The 19181-nt window shown below is 57.7% G+C and overlaps 1 protein-coding gene across 1 annotated transcript in view; it reads left to right on the top strand.

Moving 5' to 3' along the window:
- The window catches only part of Sez6l (seizure related 6 homolog like), a 31352-nt gene extending 13990 nt beyond the window's left edge, over positions 1-17362 (top strand). The window contains exons 9-16 of the mRNA XM_042668490.1: positions 1149-1345; positions 2464-2658; positions 3753-3944; positions 11014-11208; positions 12916-12948; positions 14908-15019; positions 16902-17004; positions 17319-17362. Coding sequence (XP_042524424.1) covers positions 1149-1345; positions 2464-2658; positions 3753-3944; positions 11014-11208; positions 12916-12948; positions 14908-15019; positions 16902-17004; positions 17319-17348 — 1057 coding nt within the window. The 3' untranslated portion in view covers positions 17349-17362. The remainder of the gene's footprint in view (positions 1-1148; positions 1346-2463; positions 2659-3752; positions 3945-11013; positions 11209-12915; positions 12949-14907; positions 15020-16901; positions 17005-17318) is intronic.
- Positions 17363-19181: the final 1819 nt, after the last annotated feature.

Raw genomic sequence — 19181 nt, 5'->3', positions numbered from 1 at the left:
AAGCAAGGGGAAACGTGAAGAGGCGTGGGGAGACACGTATCAAGGGGAAAGCAACGGGGCTGGAAACCGCAGGCTTTACCTGCGGTCCGACATGAGCCCCGGGTCCTTGGCAGGCCTGCGGGGACTGTGGTCTCGCCCCACAGGTGCCACCGCATTGTGTAGAATGGCAGCTCAAAGCTCAGGCTGTGGGAGGGAGCAGGGGCTTGTACCCCACCTGGTTCCCGTGTGGCTTTGGACCTCCCCTGTGAAATGGAGATGACTGAAGGGCCTTTAAATGCTTGATCCGCAGTCCACAGTGCTGTCAGCTGGGTCTGCTGTGCTAAGGTCCTGGGGCAGGGAGGGGTAGAACAAGGAGGTAGGAAGTGACCATGGCGGGGGGGGGGGGGGGTACAGGAGGGGGGGCATGGGACCTCCCCTGGACAAGGCCAAGTTGGGGAAGGGAGAATGCTGGGGAACTTGTCAGCTGGCGTGACTCGTCAGGTGTACAGGAATGACAGAAGTTCCCAGACTCAGATCCAAGAGTCTGAACCGGCATTATTCAGTGCCAGTGGGCAGCGACAGCAAGTCTAGCAAGTTCCTCGAGCACATTCTCCCAGCCCAGCCCTGATGGAGAAGTCTTGATCCTGAGAGGTTGGATGAGTGCTAGGCAGGTGAGGGAGAGACACATATACATACATGGATCGCGTGGTCGGGAGGCAGGCAGGTGGATGATAACTGACAGATAGGTAGATAGATTCACCTTGTCTAAATATCCAAGTAATAATTCATGGTGAAATGAGAACGTATCAACATGGCACTCAAATACGTGAACAGATTCACTCAGCATCAAACAAGAATGACACACCAGCCTGCAGCCTGGGCCACATCCTCTTCACAGAGCACCGGACGTCAAGACCGCGTCTCCACCTGTGCCACGCAGCGGGGACGGGGCCAGAGGTGGGCACACAGCATTCTTGAGTGTGTGTGCCAAAGCTAACCCTTCCACAAATCTGTGTGCCCAGTTTATGGGAAGGAGCTACATAGCCCAGTCACAGTTGCGATCTGTGCTACACACACACACACACACACACACACAGGAAAGCACCCACTGAGCATGCATGGCTCGTTTGAGGCCCTGTGGTGACTTACCCCCCACCTCCCCCCCCCAGCCTGAACCTGAGCCACAGCGACGTCCTCACGGTGTACGACGGCGACGAGGTCACCCCGCATATCCTGGGACAGAACCTGGGCAGCAGCGGCCCGCAGAGGCTCTACTCCTCCACGCCTGACCTCACCATCCACTTCCACTCCGACCCCGCCGGCCTCATCTTTGGGAAGGGCCAGGGCTTCATCATAAACTATGTGGGTAGGTGTTGGCTGGAGATTGGAAACCTCAGTTCCCTCCAGAAGCCACTGGAAGGTTCAGGAGGGCCCATGGAGGCCTCCAATGCATGGGTTTAGTTCATGCCTGCAGGAGCTGGGTGCTTGGGTTTGGGTTTGATTCTAGGCTGTGACTCATGGCTGTGGGGTTGAGGGCGAGTCACTGAACCGCCCTGGGCCCTGTTCAGTTATAAAGTGGGAATACTGGGGCTGGGAAGGTGGCTCGGTGGTAGAGTGCTTGCCTCGCATGCATGAAGCACCACATACACACAAAAAGCCAGAAGTGGCGCTGTGGCCCAAGTGGTAGAGTGTAGCCTCGAGCACAGAGAGGCTCAGGGACAGCATACAGGCCCTGAGTTCAAGCCCCAGGACCGGCTCCGCAAGGTGGGTGCCAGGATTGAGTACAGTGTGTGTGTGTGTGTGTGTGTGTGTGTGTGTGTGTGTGTGTGTGTGTGTGTGTGTGTGTGTGTGTGTGTGTGTGTGCGTGCGCACGCGCGTGCACAAGCACGCGCATGCGCTAGTGCAGGGGTCCTGGGTTTGAACTCACGGCCTGGGTGCTATCCCTGAGCTCTTTTGCTCAAGGCCAGCTCTCCACCCTTTGATCCACACGCCACTTTCAGCTTTTGGGGGTTCATTGTGGTCATCCTCACCGATCTCAGCCCCCCCCCCCCGCGGGAAGTGCATTGATGTCCCGTGTGCTGCGTACACGGTCCATGGGATTGGCTGACCAAGCAGCCCTCCCGTCCCCTGCCCCGTCCGCCGCTGCGGCCTCTACCCGGAGCCTGGCTGATGGGTTTTTGTTTTGTTTTTTTCTCAAAGCTCTAAAATTAGACATCCCAGTCCCGCACAGGCCCCGCAGCTGCGGGAAGCCTGGCCCGGCTCGCTGCCAAGGCAGCGGCTCCCGGAGCCCAGCGTGGCCCGCACACGGTCTGCATTGTGCAGAACCTTCCAGACCAGCTTTGGTCTCCGAGCGGCTCCACGCCCCACGCGCATGGGTGGACGCGGGGGGATTTCAGGGAGGGCCCGGGGTGACGGCAGCCCCACCGCCCGTGGGGGTGGAGAGGGCCAGGCCGCCGTCTCAGGCGCTGTCCCCCCTCTCCACAGAGGTGTCCCGGAACGACTCGTGCTCCGACCTGCCCGAGATCCAGAACGGCTGGAAGACCACGTCCCACGCGGAGCTGGTGCGCGGCGCGCGCGTCACCTACCAGTGCGACCCGGGCTACGACATCGTGGGCGGCGACACCCTGGCCTGCCAGTGGGACCTCAGCTGGAGCGGCGACCCCCCGTTCTGCGAGAAGAGTGAGCGCCGGCCGTGGGGGGGGGGCCGTCCCGGGTGGGCATCCCCCACGGTGGGACCCCTCCTCCCCCGCCCACCCATGATGGAGCCCGCAACCTCATTCGCAGCTTTCGGGGCACCTCAGGCTCTCAGGCCTTCAGGACCCTGGAAGATCATGGGATGTGAGGGGAAGGGCGGCAGCCGCCTGGAAACTGTCTCGTCTACGGGCACTTGAAAGCCCCCCTTTGAGTGCCAGGGGGAGACCACAAGGCCCTGGGTTCGAGCCCCAGGATCAGCACAGACAGTATTTTCTGTGAAGCCATCCATTGACACAAACTGTTCACACCTGCTTTTTTTTTTTTTTTTCTTTTTGCAAATCAGGTTTTGTCCGGTTGTTTCCTTTGGTTTTTGTTTTTTGGTGCTGAGGATTGACCCCATGGTGACCTTGCAGTGGCTGGGCAAGGCCTTGGCCGCTGAGGCTACCTCCCAGCCCAAATGCCAGGTTTTAACGCAGGGGCCCACACTCAACTCGGCTGACTTGGCTGGCACACTACCGCTTGAGCCACGCGTTCAGTTCCAGCATGTGGCTGGTTAATGGGAGAGAAGCGTCTTACAGACTTTGCTACCCCCGGCTATCTTCGAACGTTGATCCTCAGATCTCAGCCTCCGGAGTAGCTAGGGCTACAGGCATAAGCCACACACGCGGACCTGATGTATCTGTTTTTAATTCAGAGAGATGAATATCTTTGGGAATCACAAATGCTTTTTGATTGGCTTGTTTCTCTTTTCTCCGTGTGGCTGTTTTCACGTGAGCAGTAATGGGTGCTTTGCATGCTCAGCCTGCACAGGAGATGACTGTCGCCGCCCCTCGTGGGCGGCAGCTCGGGGGGGAGGCTCTTCCCCGGCTGAGCCTTCCACACTATTTCCTTCTCGCTGTTACAAACACTGGGGTGACTCACCCCCTAACACAGGCCTTTAGGAAACCCCCCCCCAAAAAAAGACTAAACTAAATGGAGGTCTCTTTCCTCCTGCTCTCTTCCAAATGGGTAAGTTAGGAAGCTTTCTAGATCATTCCGTGCCGATCTGACACCCTCGCGGTTTGGTTCTGTCTCCCCAGTCATGTACTGCACAGACCCCGGAGAGGTGGAGCACTCCACCCGCCTGATCTCCGACCCTGTGCTGTTGGTGGGTGCCACCATCCAGTACGCCTGCAATCCCGGCTTCGTGCTAGAGGGGAGCTCCCTGCTCACCTGCTACAGCCGCGAAACGGGGACCCCCATCTGGACGTCTCGGCTACCCCGATGTGTCTGTGAGTCATTCACTTGGGTTGAGCAAGGGTGTTCAGATCTGGCTTTGAGGGGGATCTTACCATCACCCCTTCTCCCCCATGGCTGACTCAGGCTGATCCTCTTATACTACAGTATTGAATGCCTTCGGCATCATACTAAGTCCTCTACTTAATTTCTCTCTCCTCATCCCTAAGGAGCCCTGGGAGCTTGGAGTTATTGGTGGGGGTGGGGGAGAAAGAGATAAAACCTGAGCATGGTGGTACACATCTGTAATCCCAGCTCTCAGGACCACTGGGGCAGCATCTAGAGAATTCTAGGACAGCCTGCGTGACACAAGGAAACTCTCAAAAGAACAGAAAAAAAAAAAGCAAAGAAAAAGAAACCTCCCCAAGAGAGACAGCCGGTGATCACCTCCACTCCTCACACAAGCTGCTGAGCATGGAGTGTGGATCTGAACCCAGAGCTTTTGTTGTGTCTGAGGGGTGTTGATGGGCAGCCAGCACTCACACCCGCAGCCTAAAGCAAGCGTGGAGCCTGAAAAGGAAAGCAGGCACCGTGACACACACCTGAGGCCCCGGCTAGTGAAGAGATTGAGGCCGGAGGAGCCCTTGATTCCAGGAGTTCAAAGCCAGCTCAGGCAACATAGCGAGGCCCCATCTCAAAAGAGAGAGGAGCGAGAGGAATCCAGACACAGAGGCTCAGGTCCTGAGTCAAATCACACTCTCACAGCCCTGACAGGAGGATGCAGGCACCGCAGATGGAGGCCGGCGGGGGCCATCTGACCAGCCTCTGCCAGAAGCCAGGTGAAGCCAAGGCTCCCCAAGAGGGAGACACCCTCAAGACTTAGGGTGAGCCCTAAGTTGGGGAACCCCCCGGGCACAGTGGGCCCTGTGTCTCACGCCTGTTAGCATGGGGCTGGCCTCCAGGCCTTGAGATTCCATAGAGATCAAACCCTGCTTCATCCACTCCGCCGCAGAGACCTGCAGATGAGAAGCCGAGGAGAACGCTTGTTGCCAAACCCCAATCGTGGAGATTGCATTTTTTAAAGAGAAAAGAAACGCTTTTTGCTCACAAGGGACCATCTTGAAAGACCCCTCCGGGCTGCACCAACTCCAAGAATTTCTGAGGTTTCTGAGCCACCTTTCCACAGGGCACTGTGCCCAGCATCTCAGCGACTGGCGTCTGAATGCCAGTGGAGCCGTGGGCAAGCGGGAGACGTGGGGCTCCAGGAAGCCCGGAGCACAGCAGGGGGCGGCGAGGCCACATCCTCGTCACAGAGCACCGGACGTCAAAGGCTGTTTCCACCTGTGCCACGCAGCGGGGACGGGGCCAGAGGAGGTGGCACACAGCATTCTTGAGTGTGTGTGTGCCAAAGCCAACCCTTCCACAAATCTGTGTGCCCAGTTTATGGGAAGGAGCTACATAGCCCAGTCACAGTTGCGATCTGTGCTACACACACACACACACACACACACACACACACACACACAGGAAAGCACCCACTGAGCATGCGTGGCCAAGGTGAGGAAGGGAGAATTCTGGCAGAGCTGGCACTTGGCTCCCACCCAGCAGCTACAGCCCACCCAGCCAGCACTTGTCCCCATTCTGACGGTGTATAAAAATGTGGGTTTCCCAGCGATTATTTGCTGAACAGGAATGGCAGACGCTTGCCCAGCCCCCTCCAGTATGCCAAGCCCTTCCCCGGCATCAGCACCCTTCACCCACACAGCTCTGCATGCGTGGTACCTGTGTCCAGTGGTAAAGAAAGCCCAGAGAGGATGAGTGGCTTTCCTGAGGCCACACAGCAGTAAAAGGGAGAACTCAGGTTCTCACAGAAGCCTGATGAAACCCCAAAGCATCTTTCTACTCATCCCCTCACAGCCCCGCCTGTGGGTAGAGCTTCTGCTTCACAGCCACCAGAACCTTCCACCCACCAGCCAGCGAGGCAGACAGGAAATCACAGCTCCAGGCAGCTGCCAAAAACCACACACTTTGACTCCCAGTCCATCCACCCCAGGCCATCTCAGGACAGACACGCCCTGTGCACAGACAGGAAGTCTGGGCCCTGCCTGTCGCCACCCCTTGCTGTGCTGGGCAGTCTTGAGCAAGCAGCTGGCTCACTCTGGGCCTCGGAGACGCCCGCAGTGCAAAGGAATAATCCCCTCTGACAAGTAGGGTGTGCCAGTCAGCCTTCTGCTACTGCGTCGCCCTGACCTGTGGCTAGACGCTCAGGGCGTTCTCGGGGGCTCCAGTCCACGCATGGTTGTCCATGGCTTTGGGCCAGTGCGTCATGGCAGTGGCAGGTGCTGCAGAAAAGCCACTGGCCTGGTCACAAGCAGCAAAGGGGAGGAAAGAAAGGACGGCTGCCCCCCCCCCAAGTCCTTCTGAGGCCACACCCCCACCGTCAGGCTGCGCCCCGCCCCTCTGATGGACCTCCTGAGGCCCCGCCCCTTAAAGGCTCCACCGCCTACTGGCACCTCCTTAAGGAACAACCTCAACACTTGGGCGCTTGAGAGAACATTCCAGATCCACACTCTAGCCCAGGGGGTCGGGAGCAACTCACTCATTGAATAAGTGCTCCCCCATGTTGGCCATTGAACCAGAAACACACACACCCCTGTTTGCTGGCTGACTTTTGCTAAGTTGCCTAACACTGAATGGGAAAGCTCGCTGCGTGTGGGAAAAGTACGTGGCAGCGTTTCTCTGTAACTGTTCTGGGATTGGACTCAGAGCCTTCCACTCGGGCATGCATCCCACCCGAACCACACCCCAGAGCTGTTAGCTTTAGTGATTTTTCAAATAGGGTCTTTTTTTTTTTTTGTCCAGGGCTCTTACATAACTGGGACTATAGGCATGCACCACTGTGCTCAGCCCCCTTTTTTTAACTCTTATTCTCCATTTCTGTATACTGCAACACTGATTGCACAGACCAGGGTCTCTATGCACAGGGACTTACCTCACCTTTAAATGAAATGAAGCTTACAGCAGTGAAGATGGCCGGCTCCAGTGGATCACAACTATAATCATAGTTACTCAAGAGGCTGAGATCCAGAGGGTCAGGATTCAAAACCAGACACCAAGAGACTTTATCTCCAAACGAAGCAGCGTGGTCCTTTCCATCCAGGTCTGAGCACCTGTTGCTCACTTTCTATCACCAGGGCTGGCTAGCACCAGCAGAGATATACAGTCTGCCCAGGAATGAGCTGTGGTCAGGTTACATGGAGGCAGGGACCAAACACGGTGCCAGCACACGGAAGGGCCTGGGAAATGCCGTCCTATTGCTCCATCTCCTTAATTGATAGAACACAGCTCCCAGGAACGGTTACCACTGCCCCCTGCTGGTTATTTCCCTATACTGCAGGTGCCACTGTGGATTTTGCCTCCCAGCAGGCACCATCGGACCAAGAGCCTCCTCAGGCCCAGGGAGGAGGAGGGGAAGAGAGAGGGAGGACTTCTCCTCTGTGACCCCCCCCCCCCCCCAGCTATCTGCAGGGTGGCTGCAATCACCTGATGATTGCTATGTCCCCACTACACTGAGTTCTGGGGGAATCGAAAACATGTTTTACCAGGCACTGGTAGCTCATGCCTGGAATCCTAGCTACTCAGGAGGCTGAGATCTGAGGATCGTAGTTCAAAACCAGGGAAGTTGGTGAGACTCTAATCTCCAATGAACCAACAGAAAACCGGAAGTGGCGCTGTAGCTCAAGTGATAGAGCACTTGCCTTGAGTTGAAGAGCTCAGAGACAGTGTCCTGGCCCAGAATTGACCAAGGGAGGGAAAAAAAGGCTGAGATCTGGAGGGTTGAAGTTCAAGGCCAGCCCAGGCAGAAAAGTTCACTGGGCTGTCTTGAGGCATGGTTCAAGTGGTATAGAGTGCCAGCCATGAGCAAGCGAACTAAGCAAGTGTAAAGCCCTGAGAGAGTGGGGGGAGAAGGAAAGAAGAAAGAAGGGACAAGTCAAAAGATTTATTAAAATAATGAACAGCAGGATAGTTGTCTTAGGAATATGGCAGCATTGACAGCAGTTATAAAAACAGCATTTATTGCTGGGCACTGGTGGTTCATGCCTGTAACTATTCATGAGGCTGAGATCTGAGGATCACAGTTCAAAGCCAGCCCGGGGAAGGAAAGCCTGTGAAACTCTTATCTCCAGTAAATCACCAGAAAACCGAAGTGGCCTGTGGCTCAAGTGGTAGAGTGCTCGTCTTGAGCTGAAGAGCTGAGGGACAGTGCCCAAGCCCAGAGTTAAAGCCCCACAACTGACAAAAACAAAAACAAAAAACAGCATTTATTGAGTGTTCACTGTATGCTGCTTTCCTTCGGTGCATGAACCACTTGATCTTCACAGTGGCTCAGAAAATGCCCATTTTACAGATGGGAAAACTGAGGCTTGGGGAGGCTACCTGGTGCTCACAGATGCAACCTGGGTCCCTGGGCCCTTGCCCCCTATTACCCTCCTTTGATTGAATTAACCCCGTGTTGTTCCAGAAGTATTTATGGAATGCCTGCTGTGCATCTGGGAGTTCGGGGCACAGCGATGCACTCACCTGGGCAGAAGGTCAGCAGTTTCCGCTGGAATCGTTCAGAAGAATCATTAGAACATGACCAAGTGCTGAGCCTGTGATTGACACCCGCTTACAAAACACCTTGGGAGCAGCGCTTTAGGATGCATGCCTGTAATCCCAGGAGTAGGCAAGGAGGGTCACAGGTTCAAGGCCTGTCTGGACCACATACTCCTAGAGAAAGAGCCCCCGGTTAGGTGTGTGCCTCCCGCATCCTGTCTCGTGGGCAGGGGTTACATCTGTTTAGACACCACTGACATAGGGGCTGGCGCATAATAGTTGCTCAATGAGTATTTGTAGGCTGAATAAAGATGCAAGTGTATACTCTGAAAGATGCTAGCTTTTAAACTGGCTGAGGTGGAAGATGCTCACGGCCTGAGCGTTTCCATTCTGGGAGGGAGGGGGAAGCAGTGACACCTGTGCAGCATGCAGGACGAAGTTCCCAGCACATTGGACACACTTGTGGGCAGATCCTAGGTATGGAGGGGATGGATGGATAGATAGATAGATAGATAGATAGATAGATAGATAGATAGATAGATAGATAGATAGATAGATAGATGTATTTCCCAGGACCAAGGATTGAACTTAGGGCCTCACACTTGATCAGCTTGCTTGTTCAGCTTGGTGCTCTACCACTAAAGCCATGCTTCCAGCTCTACTTTTTGCTAGTTAACTGGAAACAAAGACTTCCTGACTTTTCTGTCCAGGCTGGCTTCAAACCACAGTCCTGCCGATCTCAGCCTCCCTGAGGTGCTAGGATTACAGGTGTGAGCCACAGTACCTGTCAGCACTGAGAGCAAGGAACAGGTCTCACTCGGCCACAGGTCAGCGAGTCCCAGGAGGCGGCATGGCCAGGAGCAGCTCAGCACTGCCCACCATGCTCTGCTCCGGAGAACTTGGCGAGCCCAGAGGGAGGAGCCACAGGCCCTCCAGAGGGAAGCGCGGTCAGCAGGAGGCCGGGAGGGGCGGGAGGCAGTGGAGGCGGCCGCCAGGGCAGCCGAACCTGGACTGCAGTACCGAGGCCTCTGCACAGAGGGGTCCCCACCGGCGCAGCAGGAGCATGCAGTGACTCTGGGAGGCGGGCGTCCCCTGTGGTCACCACAGCGCCCACACAATCTCCTGAACCTGCCTAGGATCCCATGTGGAGCTGGAAGTCACCCGAAACACTGGTGGGAGCGCAGGATGGGAAGCCATACTGCCCCGCCTCAAACCGGAAGGACCAGCAGGTCAAGCAATGTGCAGCACACAACCGTGGGTGGAGAGCCCCAAAAAGCTGAAATTGGGGTAAGCAAGTGGATAGAAAACAATGTGTTTGGTGCACACAGCGGAATACCATGCAGCCCCCAAAAAGGAAGGGAATTCAAACACGTTTCACCCTCGCTGGAGCTTGTGTACGTTCTGCTTGGCGATGTTCGCCAGCCAATGAAGGACAGAGGTGTCTGAATCCATGGAAGCGGACAGGGGAGGAGAAGAAGAAATAGAGTTGTGCAGTGACTGTGGAGGTCCAGATTTTCCAGCTGGGAAGAGACCTGAGTGCAACTGCTCAGCTGTGCACATGTGGAGCAATAAGCTTCCAACGGCCAGGAGGCTAGTTTACATTTGGAGGGTTTTGTCACAAGGTAGAAGGGTTTTTTGTTTGTTTGTTGTTTCTTTTGTTGTTGTTGTTGTTATGGGGCTTGAACTCAGGGCCTGGGTGCTGTCCCTGAGCTGTTTTGCTAAAGGCTATTACTCTAATACGAGCCACAGCTCCACTTCCAGTTTTCTGGAGATCTATTGGAGAGAAGAATCTCATGGACTTTCCTTCCCCAGGTTAGCTTTGAACTGCCAGCCTCAGATCGCAGACTCCTGAGTAGCTAAGATGACAGGCGTGAGCCACCGCCACTGGTGCCCTGCTGAAAGGTTTTTTTAACCTGTTAGCATGTGCAGTCTGGGACCAGGTGGGTGCGATCAAGAGACTGGCCGCTAGATGGCAGTGTGAGCTCCCAGGTGCGTCCCAGCCCAGGGCTGCCCTCTATCCCAATAGGGCCTCCAGGAAAGAAAATGCGTTCTGTGCTGGAAGGAAAGGCTGATGGCAGCTGGCACCAAGGAGGGCTTCCAGGAGGAGGGGAATGGGAGAGGGAGAGGAGGACGAGGAGGAGGAAGTATTGGGTATTGAAGACAATACCTGGATGAGTAATGTAAACTGAGATGTAAGCTGAGAAGTGAGATTTCTAGTTCTTGATTTCACACCGTTAACTGAGCCCCTGGGGCCCACAGTGCTCCGGATTCCTATGAATTCCTGTTAGTATTCCCAAATGGACGATCTAAGAGGCTGTCACGCTTGCTAGCCGGTAAGCGGGGACACCTAGATCTGCAAAGACGCCCAGCCCCCTTCATTCCACCTTCCGTCGGGGAGAAAAGAGGCACAGATGGTGGGCATGAGTCCAGGTGGGAGGAGGGCATGCAGTTGGGGCGGGGGGAGCTGGACCCCATGATCCCCCCCCCCCCCCCCCGAGCTCACCAGGCTGCCTGTGGCTTGCGTTCCAGCGGAGGAGTCGCTGGCGTGCGACAACCCGGGGCTGCCTGAGAACGGGTACCAGATCCTGTACAAGCGGCTGTACCTGCCCGGCGAGTTCCTCACCTTCATGTGCTACGAGGGCTTCGAGCTCACCGGCGAGGTGACCATCCGCTGCATCCTGGGGCAGCCGTCCCACTGGAACGGACCCCTGCCCGTCTGCAAAGGTAAAGAGCCCGCGGGGGGCCCCGAGGGGCCGCCCCGGACCCGCTGGCTCCGGGAAGGTGGCCACCATGCTGCTGGAGACCGGAGCCCGTGTTCTGTGGCCTTCTGTGCTCACCGCTTAGAGCTCACTGTCCTTGCGGGCGAGGGTCTGTGCAGGGTTGACAGCCCAGATCTCTTCCTCTTTGGGTAAAGCCAGGGGGCCCCACCCACACGGCCTCCTCTCATCCTGATGTTCCCCAAAGGCTCGACCTCCAGACACCACCACATACGAATGTGGGCTGGGAGTAACTCAGTCAAGGCCCTGATTGCTCTCCACTGCCCCCCCTCCCCACTGTCGCGGTGGGGCAGCCTCACAAGGCCCAGCTGTCCTTGTTGGTGCATTTCGGGCTCAGCTTCCTCGAGAACTTTGAGGCCTGGGCAGGGGGAACCCACAACCATCATCTTCAATTGCCCGGGGTCAATGACAACAATCTAACATGCAGCGCAAACTCTCATCTGTAGATTTGGAGTGAAAACGAAATGAAGCTGTCCACAGTGGCTCACACTGGTAATCCCAGCTATTTGGGAGCCTGAGATCAAGGGGATTGCAGTTCAAGGGCAGCCCAGGGCAAAAAGTTTTCTTGACCCCCCCTCCCCTATCTCAATCAGTAAGCCAAGATAGCATAAATCCAAGCCCTCGGGCCCAAGCCAACTCAGTTGTTTTTTTTTAAATCAGCATCTATCTCAAAAATGAACAGGGCAAAACAGGCTTAGCGGTGGTGGGCGGAGCTCAGCAGTAGAGCACAGCTGTGTGGTAGGACAAGGCTCAGAGCCGGTGGGCATGGTTCTGTGGGGGTGTGGCTTTGTGGGGAGTGGCCAATGGGTGTGGTTTCATAAGGGTGTGGCTCCAGTGGTGGGTGTGGTTCTGTGTGGGGCGTGGTTCCGTGGTGTAACACCTGCCCAGCAGGCCTGACTTCAAACCCCAATACCTCAAAACTTGTGAAATTAGTTTTATGTAAATGTGGATTCAAAGCAGGAAAAGTTTCCCCTTGAGCTGGGTTTTGGCTGAGAGTCTTGAGCCTGCCCAGTGGTCAGTGCTCAGACCTGCATGAAGCCATAGAAGGCCGTAACCACAAGGTTAGCAGAAAAGAGGTGAGAGGCCCATCTCTGGCTTGTAAAGGCAGTGGGATGTCAGGGGTCGCTGCACCTCTGGAGGTCAGCTTGACCCCTGGACAGAGGCTCTGACAACTGTCTAATGGCATGGGCAGGGTGGGTGCTGGGTGCCAATGACCCTTGGCCAATACCTGGCAGATGGTCAGTGCTCAGGACCCATTGGTCTTGCAGCTCTGTTCCCTCTGCGTGGGGGCTTAGGAAGTCAGACTGTCCTGAAAAGTTATCTGGGATAAGTGACACCTGCCCAAAGCTGGTCACCATGCCTCATGCCTGTAATCCCAGCTACTGAGGAGGCTTGAAATCTGCAGAATCACAGTTCAAAGCCAGCCTAGGCAACAAAATGCCAGGCTGCAGGCATGTTCAAACGATAGAGCACCATCTTGAGATTCTGAGTTCAGGCTTCAATGCCAGCACCTGCACACACACACACACACACACACACACACACACACACACAGCCTCAATGCTGCAGAGCAAGGCAGCAGACATTTTCAGTGTGGCTTTGTGCAAATGGTGAACCTCCTTCACACTGACCAGTGCTTCTGTTTCTCTTTCAGTGAATCAAGATAGCTTTGAACATGCTTTAGAAGGTGAGTCCCATTCCATAATACGTTTAAAGCAATATGTTGAATTAGCAAAAATAAACAATGCCAAGGGTTTCAATATCTTTATCCAGATGGTGAAAATCATCATAAATTCTGCCTTCACACTAACCAAAAATAATTGCAAGACAAAACTGCAAGGAAACATAGTGGCCAGGTTTGCAGGCTGGAGCCCTACAGAGAATGGATGTTCTGTGGGGGTTTTTTTTTGGGGGGGGGGAGTTGTTTTTGTTTGTTTGTCTTCTTTTAGTCATGGGGCCTGAACTCTGGGCCTGGGCGCTGTCCCTCAGCTCTTCAGCTCAAGGCTAGCGCTCTACCACTTGAGCCACAGCACCACTTCCAGCTTATTCTGCTTATGCGGTGCTGAGGAATCGAACCCAAGGCCTCATGCATGCAAGGCAAGCACTCTACCACTGAGCCACCTTCCCAGCCCCAAGAATGGACCTTCTGAGGGTGCTAGTGTGGAGAGAGGAGGAGCTGGGAGCTCTGTTCAGCCACAGGGGAGCTATTCTTGGAAACTAAACCCAGGGCCAGGCCAGGTATGGTGGCTCACGCCTGTAATTCCAGCTACTCAGGAAGCAGAGGTTGGGAAGATCAAGGTACCGGGCCCACTGGGCAAAAATTAACAAGACCTCATCTCAACCACTCATCTGTGATGTGCTCATCTGTAATCCTGTTACATGGGTGCTATAGATAGGAAGAGTGTGGTCCAACGTTGGCCCTGGGCAAACATGCAAGACCCTACCTGAAAAATAACTGAATCAAAGAGGGCTGGGGGTGTGGCTCTGGGGGTAGAGCACCTGCCCAGCCAGCGAAAGCCCCGAGTTCAAACCCTGTACTCTCAACTAAAGGCAGAACCTCGCGCCACCTCCCCCTTTCTGCTGAGAGAAATGCCAGCCCTGGGCATACAATGCTTGGCCTTCCCCCCTCCTCTCCCCCCTCCTCCCCCCTCCTTTCCCCTCCTCCCCCCTCCTTTCCCCTCCTCCCCCCTCCTTCCCCCCTCCTCCCCCCTCCTGCTCTTCCCCTTCTCCTTTCCCCCCTCCTCTTCTCCTTCCTCTCTTCCCCCTCCTCCTCCCCCTCCTCCTCCCCCTCCTCCTGCTCCCCCCCTCCCCCTGCTCCTCTCCTCCCCCTCCTCCTGTTCTTCCTCCTCCTCCTCCCCCTCCTCCCTCCCCCCTCCTCCTCTCCTTCCTCCTCCCCCTCCTCCTGCTCCCCCCTCCCCCTGCCCCCCCTCCCCCTCCTCCCCTCCTCCCCCTCCTGCTCCCCCCCTCCCGCTCTTCCTCCTCCTCCCCCTCCTCCTGCTCCCCCTCCCCCTGCCCCCCCTCCCCCTCCTCCCCTCCTCCCCCTCCTGCTCCCCCACTCCCGCTCTTCCTCCTCCTCCCCCTCCTCCTGCTCCCCCCTCCCCCTGCCCCCCCTCCCCCTCCTCCCCCTCCTCCCCCCCTGCTCCCCCCCTCCCGCTCTTCCTCCTCCTCCCCCTCCTCCTGCTCCCCCTCCCCCTCCTCCCCCCTCCCCCTCCTCCCCCTCCTCCCCCCCTGCTCCCCCCCTCCCGCTCTTCCTCCTCCTCCCCTGCGGGGGGTTCTCCGGTTGGGGTGGCCGGCCGGTGACTGTCCAGAGCGCCGGCCCTGGGCCCTGACTGTGTGCGGGCGGGCGGGGCGGGGCGGGGCGCACAGGCCTGGCCTTGGCCCGGGAGAACGGCCGGCCGTTGCGGGATTCCCATAGCAGAAGGTTCTAGAGCGGGGTCCTCCGGGAGGGCGGGGAGCCCGGCGGACACGCGGGGGGTCAGCACCGCGGACAGCGCGGCGCCGGGGAGCCCGAGGCCGGGAGCCTCTCCCGCCGCTCCGGCAGAGGCCGCGCCGGGGCGGGGCGGCCCAGCCCGGAGGCGGATCCGGGCGGGCGGGGGTCGCGGTCCCCGGCCCCGCACGGGCACTCAGGGGTCGCTGTGTTCAGTAGCAGAAGCCGCAGCAGAGTCGTCGCTGGAAGGCGGGAACATGGCGCTGGCCATCTTCATCCCCGTGCTGGTCATCTCCCTGCTGCTGGGCGGGGCCTACGTCTACGTCACACGGTAGGAGCGCCCCGCGCTACGTCACACGGCGGGGTCTCCCCCACTTACCTGTCACGGTAGCCCCGCCCCCTGCATGCCCTCAACGGTAGCTCCGCCCGCCGCATTCCCTCACATGGTAGCTCCGCCCCCTGCATTCCCTCAACGGTAGCTCCGCCCGCCGCATTCCCTCACATGGTAGCTCCGCCCCCTGCATTCCCTCAACGGTAGCTCCGCCCGCCGCATTCCCTCACATGGTAGCTCCGCCCCCTGCATGCCGTCAACGGTAGCTCCGCCCACCGCATTCCCTCACATGGTAGCTCCGCCCCCTGCATTCCCTCAACGGTAGCTCCGCCCGCCGCATTCCCTCACATGGTAGCTCCGCCCCCTGCATTCCCTCAACGGTAGCTCTGCCTCCTGCCTTCCATCACATGGTAGCTCCGCTCTCTGCTTTCCATCACATGGTAGCTCCGCCCCCTGCTTTCCATCACATGGTAGCTCCGCCCCCCGCATTCCCTCAATGGTAACTCCGCCCTCTGCATTCCATCACATGGTAGCTCCGCTCTCTGCTTTCCATCACATGGTAGCTCCGCCCCCTGCATGCCCTCAAGGGTAGCTCCGCCCTCTGCATTCCATCACATGGTAGCTCCGCCCCCTGCATGCCCTCACACTAGCCCCCCTTCAGCCTGTCTCCATGCCTCAGGTGAAGGATCCTTCACATCTATCCCAGGGGACCACGCCGGAGGCAGGCAGGCACAGGAGAAAGATGATTACAAGGTTTATTAGAGGAGCCATATTTCCCCCGGAGAGGGAGCACATGGCACCCGTCCCTGTCCAGGTAGCAGGGGAGTCTGGGGGCAGGAAGTGAGGTAGGTGGGAGCTCAGGTGGGTCTGGGCGGAGAAGGAGGGCCCAGCTGTAGGACAGGAACTCTAGGGCCAGGAGGAGCTCGGGTCTGCATGGAGCTGATCACCAAAGGCGGGATCATACTAGCATCAGGCACCAGTAACAGCATTGGTCCTGGTTGAGGAGGCCCGCTCCGTCCCCCCCCCCACCTCCCTCTGGAGGCCCAGCACCGCTGGCAGGAGGGTGGGCACTGGTGCCCCAGGGGAAAGGAGTTCGGGTTCTGGGGGTGCAAACGTTAGACGCCACACTCACCCACTGAACAAATTCTGATTTCTCCGGCCCAGGCTGGCACTCAGACCTCACATTGTGAAACCCTGTGGGCACGGTCACCATCGTGGCCAGGCTCGCCCACGGCCTCCCATGGGTCCTGGGGTCTTCTGGGCTCTGGAAACCATCACCATAAAAGGGAGGCATGCCCTCGGGGGCCAGCTTGGTGGGTCACCAGCGAAGTAAGGAAAGCCTGCAGTCCAGGGAGGTGATCAGTGCAGGGAGAGGAAGGAAAAGGGGAAGGAAGAAAAGTCTGGAATAGCAGTGGTGGCTACCATGGCTAAGCAGAGTAAGAAGAGGAGTCCCCAGAGGGAGACGGCCATTGAGCAGTCTTGGAGATGATCTGAGTGACTGCAGATGGGTGAGAGAGCAGGGAAAGACTCGTGCAAAGGGCCTGAGGCCAGGGCTCCGATGCATTGCCCAGAGCTGTGCTGGAAGGAAGTGAGAGCAGGAAGACAAGTGGAAGAAACTACAAGACCCTGAACGCACAGTGACAGGCCAGCCCCAGAGGAGCCAGCGCTGACCTGGTGGCCCAGAGGAGTTCTCTAAGTTAGCAGCCTAGCATGCAATGGACATGCAATAAATACTCTGCAGTGACGGGAGACTGGAATCACCTGACAAGTAGAAACAAATCAGTCTGCCTTCCCCCAAGCGGGGGGGGGGGGGGGGGGGGTCTCGCCCTCCCCTCTTGAAGTCTCACCAGCCCATCCCCTCATCCCTCTTCCTGCCCGTCAGGTGCCGCTACTACTCCAGCCTCCGCCTGCCGCTCATGTATGCACACCCCTACAGCCAGATCACCGTGGAAACCGAGTTCGACAACCCCATCTATGAGACTGGGGTGAGTGGCATTGCATCCCCTCTCAGGGCATGGGGAGGGCAGGGATTCCATCTCACCCACCCACCCCCATGCCCCCACCATGCTGGCTGCTGGAGAAGGAGCCAGCGGTGACCCTAGCTCTATGCCACAAGCCATGCCAGGCACTGGTGCTCAAACCTGTAATCCTAGCAACTCAACTCCAGTTAACCAGCCATTTTCTTACAAGCAGGTTGGGGCGGAGCGGAATTGCTGTGCAGCAGGCAGGGCCCCGGGCAGGGACGCGGGGTGCAGCCCTGCCATGCAGAGCTGGACAGGTTGCCGTCTCTCCCTTACAGGAAACCAGGGAGTATGAGGTTTCTATCTAACGGGGGCTGTGCCCAAGCCGGACGCCCACCCGTGACAGCTCTCTGGAGACATCCACACCGGACCCGTGCCACCAGATCAACACCCAGAGCGTCTGCCGCCTTTGCTTTAGACTCTTGCGAAGAGCCACCATTTTCTTCACTGTATTTATTCTATTTAACACTGAAATGGGGTTGTCGTTGGGAGACGGTCAGGAGACAGACGACAGACTTACACGAAAAACAGAGGCTGCGAAACACCAACCACCAGCCGGCAGAGGGCGGCCGGCCGGAGCGCGCACCGCTTCAGCCTCTCAGCCCGTCCCTGACTCCGTGCAAACCTCCGGCCGCCCCAGGCTCCCGCAGACGCTTCGCTGGGCTGGAATGCAGCCAGGGCTTGGTTTTGCTCCAGAATAAACACTGCGCCCTCCTCTCCAATGTTACCAGCTTCTAGCGGGCCTCGCCCCCCTTTCCCCCGCCCCTGCCCTGCACCATGGCCCCCATGACACACCAGCATGGTCCCAGCCCGCCCGGCCTCCGCACGGCTGCAAGATGGAGACGGTGGGAGGCAAGGGGAAAAGAGCTGGGAATATGGGGGCCTTTCTGTGTGCGTGCGTGCCAGTCTTGGGGCCTGAACTCAGGGCTGCGCACTGTCCCCTGAGCTCTTTTGCTGAAGGTTAGTGCTTTACGACTTGAGCTGCAGCACCACTTCCAACTTGGAGTAGGTCATTGGAGATAAGTCTCACAGATTTTCCTGCCCCGGCTGGCTTTGAACTACGATCCTCAGATCTGAGCCTCCTGAGTCACTGAGATGACAGGTTGAGCCACCGAGGCGGCGGTGGAGGAAGATGTGGGAGGGAGCAGGGTTTAAAATGTTCTTTGTGGCCCTCCGAAGATGAGCCCGCAGAGAAGGCCAGCAGCCGGCCCTGCCCCAGGCCAGGACAGCGGATCTGTGCACAAGAGGGTGTCCAGCGTTGGGGGGGGGGATGGCTGGCTCTGAACCCCAGGCTCTGTTTCTTTGCCTGGGGTGTGTGACTTTTGAACCCGGGGGGATTTCCTGCTCTCTGGGGCCTGGGACATGGACGTGGATTTCCATGGGGAATTCACAGCGAAGCTCACTACAGACTGCACCACCTGTGGGGTGGGAAGTGGACGCGGAGGTCACCGACCCCACTGCACCCCATCACATCCTGCTATTTTGTGGGGACCCTTTTCTAAGCCCAAGTACCAAGAAAAGGCACCAGGAGACAGGGTCTGGCAGGCGTAGGGGCGGTACTGGGTAGGGTGGCTTAGATGGCCCCCAGCCATGCCCCCCCCATGGACAGCACGGGCCCACGGGCTCAATGGCACCCAGCGCCCTCTCCACGCCCTCCCGTGCTTCTAGGATTGCGTTCCACGTGCCATCAGACAAGCACAGGACCTCGCTGCCACCTTCAGTGAGGGGCAGGGGGAGTCTGTTTTGGCACTGGCTGTGGAAACTTCTAGAAGAAGATGGCAGGACATACCCCAGCTCCAGAGGAGCTGACCTGAACTCATCCACCGTGGCCTGGAAGATGAGCACCGGGGTGCGGGCTGGAGCCAGCCCCGCCGTGGGGAAAGGACCGGGACCGGGTCCGGGGCAGCCTGCCTTGGCAAGGAGAAGCCCTCCACGCGTGGCGCACAGGTCGGGGGAGAGCACCCCACTTGCTGTAAGGCCTGGCAAGACACCCAATCGCTCTTCCACGCCCGGGCCGCCGCCCGGCCCAGCCCTTGTTGGCTATGATGGATGGAAAGGGGGTGCTTTGTGGTTTGTCTTTCGGGATCCCCCCGCTCTCCTGTGGGGGGTCCGCGGTTTCTCTTGGCCCCGAGATGTACAGG

The sequence above is a fragment of the Dipodomys spectabilis genome, unplaced genomic scaffold, assembly GCF_019054845.1.
Source record: "Dipodomys spectabilis isolate Male_0828 unplaced genomic scaffold, ASM1905484v1 ptg000439l, whole genome shotgun sequence".
NCBI classification, from domain to species: Eukaryota; Metazoa; Chordata; class Mammalia; order Rodentia; family Heteromyidae; genus Dipodomys; species Dipodomys spectabilis.
The sequence above is the reverse complement of the archived record's forward strand: the minus strand, read 5'-3'. Positions and strand labels throughout refer to the sequence as shown.